Genomic DNA, 10,194 nt, shown 5'->3' with positions numbered 1-10,194 from the left:
CGGGTCAATTATTGATCAACAAGAGTTAAATTTTTTTAGAATGAATTTATATACAATCCTAACCTCTTTATATAGGAAATGGCTAGCCGGGAATTTTTATTTTATATATATATAGCGCCCAAAAAGTTGGCACTATATGCTTTTGAATTATTGAAGTCAGGAATTGTTGGTGGGGTCAGGAAAAAGGAGTATATCGCCAAAATACCAGGCGCTATATATAAAACTTATGTATAGCGCCAGGTATTGTGGCGCTATACCTGGGCGTGTCAGCTTTTTCAGTATAGCGCCACAATACTTGGCGCTATACAGTAACGACACAGTTAACGTTATTGTATAGCGCCAAGTATTGTGGCGCCTATACATAAAAATGTCACCTTTTTTTCCCACCTATTTATGTATTTTGAGTCCAAAAGAACCACAATTGGGTTCCGGACTCCTATTTTTCTTTTTAGTTGGCAGAATTTGTACTGGCATTTAAGTTTATTATCCTGTTTTGGGAAGTGGCAAATTGACAAAATCTGGTACTAACTTTTGTATTATCTTCAGTTCGTATTTATCCTCGTAACACACATAATCTAATTTAGGAATGAAGTCTGAACATATCCATTTGCATTCAGTTATAAACTCTGGCCTAACTAATGTTGCAAATGTGTTCCATGCACTGGTGATGCTTTTTGTTAAAGTTTAGTGATTGTTACATTTGTGGTCAAATGTTACTCTCTCTTCCCTTTTATATTTTCCGCGCTCCTTAAGAAAGATATATAATGGCTCTAGTTTGTTGGTTTTAATTGGAACAATAAGGATATATTCAAAAAAAAGAAGTAATATAAATGATTTCTTATTTTTCTAAAATGCCAATATTTTAAAATAAACCAACTTTTTTAAAACGACTATTTGAAATAGGAGGAAGCAGTGGTAAATGTATGACGAACACTAATTTTAGTCTTTTACCTGTAAATTATTGACTTGGGAGCACAAGGACAAAAGAAATTTGTAGCATCTATAACTGACTTCAAACTCTTTTTAATCAGGAAAATAATGATAACTCTATTCTTATCTCCACTTATCCTCATAAACCCCTAGATAATATAGCATTGAAGTCTGTTCACATCCTATAGTTTTCAGTTACATACTTGGGTTTGTATTTGACCCTAGACTTATCGCACTTTGTTTATATTTGCATGGCAAGCACACACACAAAAAAAAAAAAACAGTTTATAACAGCTAATATCGGCATCATTTGTACTAATGTGGAAATTAATGCCAACTCCATATCTACTTATCCTCATAAATCACAAAATAACTTAAAATTAAAGTCTAACCACATCCATTTGTGTTAAGTCAAGATCTTATTCGCACAGCTCATGCTTTGATCAGAAACTCATCAGCTTCTTTCAAAAAAAATTGAGTGGCAAAAAAAAAAAAAAAAAAACTAGAATGAGGCTGTATGTCAACATATATGTTCAAGTTATTTTGCTTTTCAAATCTCAACAAATAATCAAACAAGTTATCTTGTTCAAGTTCAAGTAGACAGGACACGTCAACAATTCTAGCTTTAATATGAGTTCGGATATTCATCTAATTTTATTAAGACGAAATTTACCTATTTAAGAGCTACGTAAAAAACAATATAATCACAACATTTAATTGTTAAAAATATTTAAAGATGTTTGAAGTTCATAGTCGAAAGAAAAGACTAGTATAGTGTAGTTCTTTTTGGACCAATGATTACTACTTTCTCTGGCCTTTTCTATATACTCTGAAGGGGAAAAACAATTGTGCATATACATTGTAGAACTAAACTAATACACACTTTACTGAACCTGCAGCGACTGAGTACATAAAAATACAAAAATGAAGTATTTGAGAAGTATACCCAAGTCAGTTATTGAAGGTCTTGTGCTAAAATATTGCAGCATTGACATACTGGCTTAGCTGAAAGCAAAGTGCTCTCTTTCAACAAATTATTATCAGTAAAATGCAGGAGAAAAACACCATCTGATAGAATAATGGCTGTGATCGAGTTAATTTCATTAAGGACGTACATCTACCGAAGATCCAAAACTGAATGCATAACCTTCTATACGAGGCAAACTGATCCCAATACAATGAGGGACCATATACGTATGAGGATACATCTATACAACATTTGAATACCATTATGTGCAACAATAGTGACAAGAGAGAATGAATCTGCAAGTGCTTTCATAATGTAGCACTTCAACTCTGGAGAGAAAAAAAGACCCAGATGAACTTTGCTGAAGCAAATACTTCAACTTCCTCGGAGCAGAAGAATGATGTAGTAGAGTAGAGAGCTAAACAACTCCAGATTTTTGAAGGCAGAAGCTTGCGCTGCAAGTCTTCAAAGCAATTATTATCTGCTCTTGTTTTTCTGATTAATCCTTAGTTACCCATCTTCGGCCACGAACTTGGATACCACCAAAGCTCTGATCACTGCTACTTTCTCCACCACTTTCTGCACTGGTATATCCAGATTTCCGGGAGCGGTGCTTCTTTTTCCTTGCAGTTCCACTGTCACTAATGCTTCCGTGTAAAAGGGGATCATCTATCCCACGTATGACTCTCCGTACTGGAGACGATGTTGCAATGCAACTGTCATCCTTCGTTCGCTTCTCTTTCTCATGCTTCTTTATGTTCTGAGAGATCTTATGCAATTTTTGAATTCCTTTCTCTACAGGCTCCACTGCTTGGGTTACCGTGAATTTCAAATCATTCACTATCTGGTAGAAGAAATAGGAGTGCCAATTGTTTCAGATTGATATTTTACTTTTCACAAGATAGTAGGTAACGATCAACACCATATATAGCAGTCATCTATGTTCCGATTAGTTAAAGTTGGATATAGGATCCTTTCTATCCAACCTACTTTATTAAAGCCTGTTTCATTCCAATACTAAATGAATTATCGTCTAAAGCAAATTTGAAGTTATCTATAAGTAGAAGTTCTTTGGATCTCACACTTATCTCAACACTGACATACAAGTCTATAGCTAAACTAAAGAATCCTTGTTGAACATCGAACTTAATTTCTTGATTCCATGAGATTGTATGTCATTTGAGACTACTGCTCTCAAAAATCATTAGATCTACCTCTTTCCCTCTTTACTGTTCTCCTCTATTATATTATAGCACATACAAACTGTACATTTGGAGGTCTACATAGGAGGTAGCGTCAAACCATCTCAGGAGACCAGCAATTCTATCCTCTATGTCTTAAACCCTCTATTAGATGTGAAGCTTATTTTGTCCAATCCTATATGACCATGCACCCCAGACCCCACAGTGTGAGAAGATACTGGTATGTTGTTGTCGCCTATATGACCAGCCATTCATCTTATCATTTGTATTCTTAAAAGATCATCTTATTGGCATTTAGGGGCCTAACATGCACTGACATACACCATTATTGGTCTCACAATCGTTTTATATAACTTGCATTTCACTTAATAACGTATATTCTTATATGCATAACGTTAATGCAGCAATTCTCCATTTCTATTATCCTAAGTACTACATCTTTATCTATCATTCTCTCTGGAAGGCTCAGCTTAAATATCTTGTTTGGCTACATTCGGTACCATAATCTCGTCTAATCTCACTTCATCACCATTCTTAGGGGCTAGATTTTTTAATGCATATACTCTTTTTGAAAAAAGCGAAAGTGTAGGACAAGGAGCAAAATGTGCTCTAGGGGAGAGTGGAACCCACGAGCTTCAAGTAGTTTTGATGTATTATACTGTCTTACTTCTATTATCCTAAAACACCTTACTTTCTAGTTCATACAGTTCTCCATTATTCGAACTTGTAGCCGAACTTTTCACGAGTTCCGTCAATAACACTATCATTTTTAAATATATTGCACCATGGAACCTCATGTATTCCTATTGATTATCTCATCCGCAGCTAGGGTAAACAAGTGTGGATATGGGTGAGCACTGGGCGGTTAGGTTTGGATTAAGCATATTTCAATTTAATTTTAAGCTTCCGGATTAAGAAATTACAATTCAAATCAAATAAGTCCAGTTTGTTTCGGCTTTTTAGAGTTTGATTTCTGATTAATCGGTTTGGTTATTTGGATTTTAGTTTAAGATTATAAGTTGGGTTGCTTCTTACCCCGAAAAAAAAAACTCCAATTAAAGTACTCATGTAAAAATTGCCTTAACAATTCATATCTACTTCAGTCACTACTCAGCTTCAGCTATAGAGTTTGAGGCTTTCAGCAAAAGAGCAAAAAGCAGCGATAGTGGTGAGAGAAAAAATAAGGAGAAGTTAACTTAGATGTTTTTTCCTTTTTCCATTAAGGTAAATGATAACTAAAGATTCTCTAAAAATCCAAATAAAAAGGAACAAAAGTAATAATAATAATAATAACAACAACAACAACAAAATAATAATATATATTTCACACCGTTTCTTCTAAGAATGCCCGAACACTATTCTTAGCTTCAAAAATTAAACTAACAGTCGTCACCATCACCAACAAGCCAGTCAGTGAACTGGTTAATTAAAGAGAATGAGCAATCACTTAGTAATCACACTGTCTGGCCGCCCATTATTCGGATGCATTGAGAAAACCATATAAGCACTATCATGATTCTGTCATCACTTAGACCAGAAAATAAAACCTAAACTTGCCCAACCCTGGTGACTGTGTGACCAGCTATTGTCCAGTGGTACATCCCTAACATCGGTATCATTTCATCAGTCTATCCTAGTGTCGGAAACAACATCTCTGCCTCATCAGGGTAGGGGTAAGGTCTGCGTATACACTACCCTTCCCAGACCCCACTTGCGGGATTTGACTGGGTCGTTGTTGTTGTTGTATCCTAGTGTCAAGAATAGATTCTACCATTTCTCCACAAGCAAAGAAGAAGGATAATGAGATGACTTAGACACTAAGCAAAATACATCATCCAATCCCACCCCAAGAACAATGTGATGAAAGTGGTGGATAAACTAAGAAACTCAAAAGTCTCCCTACATTTTAGAAAATTGTAGCATTGGCAAGATTCACATAGTTGATCTGAATACAGCAGTATAGATTCAGTATTCCCTTTTGTTCACTCCTTGTACCCCTGTTCTTACTTTGGACCATACATTATTATCTTGACCACAGTGAATGACAGAGTTCATGAATGCTGAAAAGAAACAGAAAATTAGAGTCAATCACAGTATGATTGCCAGGACCCCTACTGCACTTGTCATTAATCAAAATGGGAAGACTTGATTTTGGATGGTGAGGATATCTTAGAAATTTGAGTTATCCTGAAAAGGCAAATAAGCTCTTTACTTTCAAATAACTTATCGGAAATATCAAGAACGACATAAGCTGATTCAACCAATATCGTGGTGTATCCCCTGGTATTAAAGATGTCCATTTCTTTTATCCTTAACTCTCTCTCATGACAATTAGGAGTATCAGCACCCGGATAAGACTTCAGCTGCTGAGAAGATTATTGAGATCTCATCATTTGTAATACATAGTTGTGAGGTTTTAACTCAGTTGTACAGAGATTCACAAATATAAGATAGCTCAAACCTTTAGCAAAGAGAAAGAGGCACTTACATATTCTCCACCTCCAATAAAGACATCCTTAACGCTTTCTCTAATTGTCATTCCGCTCTTAGTATCAATGTCAGGTTGAGGAAGACGTAATTTGGTCGGACGCTCACTGTCTCTAACTTCCTCAGGATCTACTGGCAAGTCAGCAGACACATAATCCCCAAGAACAGCAACAGCCCCAGTATAGCGCTCTCCCATCAGCTCGTACGGCTTTGCTGGGAAGACATAAAGATGAACTGCAGAAGCAACACCCATCTGTACTGGATGAATAAACAGAGCTGTTAAAAAACTGTCAAATTGTCGAAGGAATATCAAGCATCACTAGATCAGCCATAAAAACTTAAAAGCATAACATGCATCCATAATAAAATTCTAAAAATCATAAAAGCAAATATTCAGTACACGATGAGTAATATATGCATGGCCAATTTCAGAACAATTACCTCCATACATATGATGAAATCTTGAATACTGGATTTAAATTGCAAAGCTTCAGCTATTGGACTTCGAAACAAACCAAGGCTACAGAGAAGAGCTATGGCCACGCCTTGCCACCAAGTTAAGAAGACAATTGACTTGAACGTCAAAAACTTGTACAGCGGCTTGATGTGAGCTAATTCATTCTTTGTAATGGCATAAAATTGTACTAAGCAATACAGCGCCCATGATTGACTGAAATTTAAAACCACTGCCACATACGGATACCTAAAAAAGCAGAATTGAAGTAAGAGATAGTATTAGTTACATGTAGATCAGCCCAATAAGTCATAGCACAGTACTGAAAATTCTTCCAGATTATAATAGCTTGTAGGACTATCTACCACATGAATGCTCCGAAAATTTTATGGCATGGCACTTGGTGTTAATAAAGTACGATATTTGCCTACTTTAGAGAAATGTACTTGGAACTTGCAACTATCGAGGGTCATTATCCATAAAATAACAAGAGGTCTTTTTTTTTTTTAAAGGTACTGATTGTATTAATGAAGTAGCGTAACAAGAGTGCTAGATCTGTACAAGAATAAATAAGAGGTCTTTCTTACCCACAATTCCACTTGAAGTCTCCTTCACAATACACATCAAAAGCTTCAAGAATCACTGCTGAAATAGCGGTTAATGCTTTTATGATCATCTACAAAGAGAATTGTCTATCACGTTAATCACAAGGAAAAGATGATCATAGCTTTTAGGTCCAAAGGTATATAAGATCTAAGTCAGGTAGCATGCTCACATATTGGACAATTCCAAATTTGATAACTTGGTAGACCCACTGACCAAGTTTCCATGGCTTTAAAAAGTAATTCATAGGAAACAGATGCTTGACAACCCCCTTCTCGGAGCCATGCTCTAGTAGTGGCATCTTTGAAGCTGCACGTCCTTCCCTCTCCATAAATAGTATAGCCCTCTCCTCCCCACCTAAGTCACAAATTTTTTTTAGAAAAACATACTTGTAGAATCAAACTTTCAACACAGGTTTAATCATGGTAGTCTTCAGTCAGCATTTTCAAAAATACAAGAGAACCTAGAAAGTTCATCAGCCAAGAAGGCATGCCAACCCTTTATATCAAAGGGCCATATGTTAACATGTAAGAGAGTAAAAATCAAATGATTCATTAACCTCAGTGACTCTTTGAGCTCTCATCAAAGAAGAATAGAAGAAAAAAGTATACTGTCCAATGTCCTCAACTTGCTAAAAAAAGGAAATCACATATTTTTCTTTAGGCTGTAATGTATGAGTTATTATCCTGAATTTACACATTAAGGGACCATTTGGTTGGCTGCTATAGTAAAGATAATCTCTGCATAAAATTCTACATAAGTAATACATTGTTTGGTCGGTCGCACAAGAAAAGATAATCTCAGCATAATTAATGCGACATTTTGTTGGCCGCATTAGTAAAAAGGATCTCCGCATAACTAAATGCAGTGTTTGGTTAGCGGTATAAAATGTAATACATGCATAACTTCTTTTTTTCTTTTCTTTTTCTAAATAACCGTGATGTTTGGACCAACTTCTGCTACCTCAACTATTCTGCCGTGTACCTACTATCTCCCACCAGCACATATACTGGGTAACTCTGCTCACCAAGGCTTAGGCAGATGGAAATAAATCATCTAGTTGTTTCTTGTCTCCGCCGGAAATTTGAACCCTTGACTCCTAGGTTTGTACCCACATCATTGACCACAAGGACACAACCTGGGGTGCTACAAACATGCTTATATGGGAATCTTCGTGTTATTTTGGGAACAAAATGTGGAACAAGATATAAGTATTAGCAATATGTGGATAAGAGTATCTACAGATAATAAAAATGGTCTTAAAGTGAGTAATCCCTGCATACACATTCCATGTATTATTTTTCACTACACACTGATCCTTATTATTACCCACTACATAGCAAATTCCTACATTTTTATTCACAACATAAAAAGCCATGCATTACTGTCTAGATATAACTAGTACACGAACCAAACGACCCATAAATAAAAGTTAGCAATATCAAGTTTAAGACAAAAAAACTTAACCATACCTAAGCATGCAACAAGATACCTCCCAAAGCAGTACATAGCAAAGGATTCATAGCAATCCCGCAGTATCCCGATGTGAACACTAACTGCTGGATGTACCAATGAGACAAACTGTGAAAAATACACGTAGAATCAGAAAATTGACAAAGTATAATCTAACAGAGTTCAGTGACAACCAACTTGAGATAGACCAGATACTTGGAGCTGATATTCAATAAAATATATGCCTTTAGGCAATTACATCAATAAGTCAGTCAATGTAACGAACTCAACTTTTTGAGATAATTATCTGGTATAAATTTCATAACTTACAATATCTATAGTAGCATGCAATATTAAATATATGTCTCATTTATTCAATTCAATTGACTGCAGTCAAACGCAAACATATTTGCTAATGAATGTTGTTATTTTATATATAAAGAGATGGAAGGGACTATGTAAAATAACATATCACCCCCGCTAAAACTCGGAACATTTTCTTGAAAACTCGCTTTAGATTAACTTTATAAGTGCTCACTATCTGTAGGTTATCAACTTTTATTTATGACCAATATGGATATCTTTACACCGTATATATTCCTTCCTCTATCCCTAGTAAAGTTTTGACTTTTCCAATATCTAGGAAAATAATAAAATTGGGAAATAACATTTATCTTTCTTTGCCCTTACTTTTCTTTTGTTTGGTGCTTTAATGTGATTCTCTTCAGTCAAACTAGTTTAAAAATAAAAAGATATATCCCACTTTTTTTGGCTTTAGAAGTATATGCATTATAAATGTGTAAGGGAACAGCAGAAAGACGCAGTTGAACATGTAGGTTGTACATAAAAAAGAGAAAATGTGCTCAGAAATCCTTGGTAGATCAAACTTAAAACCTAACCGATGACACCATAAAAGCAATAAATTGAAAGATGAAGCCTTCTTCCCCTCAATGAAGAACAAAAAAAGACTAGACTTGAGAAGCTATAACAAAAAATAAATTCCACTAGTAAAGAACATGGGATAGCACAACTTAAGCTGACACGTGAATGTTACTCTCTTTCTGCACTTCATTAGCAACTCTTTTAGCAATCTTTCTTTTTTTCCATTCAACAATCAAGACCTACCATATGTTCTCTATTTCTCAGATCGTTTACTCTCCAAGGGCTTTACAAAACTAGTTAAGTCAGAAGTGTGGAGAAGCGGAAGAACTCATAGAACCTTCACCACAAAAAAAAGGGAGTGATCATGTCCAACTTACGCAAAAAAATCAAAACTTTATCTACACCCAAATTGATATAAACCACTATAGCTAACAAAGAATATATATTTTTAACTTACTGATTCAACTGCATAACAAGGCACCATCAAAATTACACCAATCAAAAACTTTTGTTCCTGCCAACAAAGAACGAAAACACTATCATATTAGATAAACAGAAAATGATAAAAACATACAGAATTAAGAGAAATAATTGTACCTCAGGGTTTTTGTAAGCAGAGAGATGTTCAAATAGGAGGTACATAGAAAGTGTGAGAGAAACAACAACGAAAACTCCAGCAACTAGTGTTGCCCAGACAGGAGGTGAGTAATTACTGAAAAGGCCATGAATGACCCGATTCAAATGCTCCGATGATGATGATATTGATATTATCCCTTGCATCAGCTACGATTTTTAGGGTTCCGATGATCGGAGCTCATATGATTTTTTTTCTCCGGTTGAATTTTGGTAAATGTTAAAATAAATATTCAAATAAAAAAAATTGTAAGTTGGAGAGCTGAATTTTGAATGAATGATTGGTAGGATTCGTTGAAGCTCCTTCCTGATTATTATTTCTTTTTTTTCTTTTTCTCAAAGTCGAATTTTGTCGAAGTTCTTGTACTATTTATGATTTGGTCCCTTGAATTTTTTGGGTTTGTTTTATGTCGTCATTACCAGTTACCAGAAGCGGTCTTTTATTTGGAATTTCCAAGATTAGAAGGGCCCAAACAGTCATTGAAAATGTTATAATTTTTTATACGAATTTGATTTGGTTTGATTTGATATTAAATAAAAAGTTATATCTAATCAACATATAAATATGCTTATCTGTTATAAAA

The 10,194-nt window shown here is 35.1% G+C and overlaps 1 protein-coding gene across 2 annotated transcripts; it reads right to left on the bottom strand.

Moving 5' to 3' along the window:
* Positions 1-1,931: 1,931 nt before the first annotated feature.
* On the bottom strand, positions 1,932-9,989 carry LOC107775299 (protein LAZ1). 2 transcript variants are annotated; one of them, XM_016595019.2, is made up of 8 exons: positions 9,575-9,989; positions 9,435-9,491; positions 8,116-8,224; positions 6,816-7,000; positions 6,628-6,716; positions 6,028-6,289; positions 5,588-5,839; positions 1,932-2,741 (listed from the first exon to the last, which is right to left on the bottom strand). In XM_016595019.2, the coding sequence occupies exons 1-8, from the start codon at positions 9,755-9,757 to the stop codon at positions 2,397-2,399; spliced, it is 1,482 nt and encodes a 493-aa protein (XP_016450505.1). In that variant the 5' UTR covers positions 9,758-9,989; the 3' UTR covers positions 1,932-2,396. The 2 variants fall into 2 exon arrangements, with proteins under 2 accessions (XP_016450505.1, XP_016450506.1); XM_016595020.2 differs by lacking the exon at positions 1,932-2,741 and adding an exon at positions 5,018-5,159.
* Positions 9,990-10,194: the final 205 nt, after the last annotated feature.

This window comes from Nicotiana tabacum, chromosome 10, assembly GCF_000715075.1.
Source record: "Nicotiana tabacum cultivar K326 chromosome 10, ASM71507v2, whole genome shotgun sequence".
NCBI classification, from domain to species: Eukaryota; Viridiplantae; Streptophyta; class Magnoliopsida; order Solanales; family Solanaceae; genus Nicotiana; species Nicotiana tabacum.
This window is presented reverse-complemented; position numbering and strand designations above follow the sequence as displayed.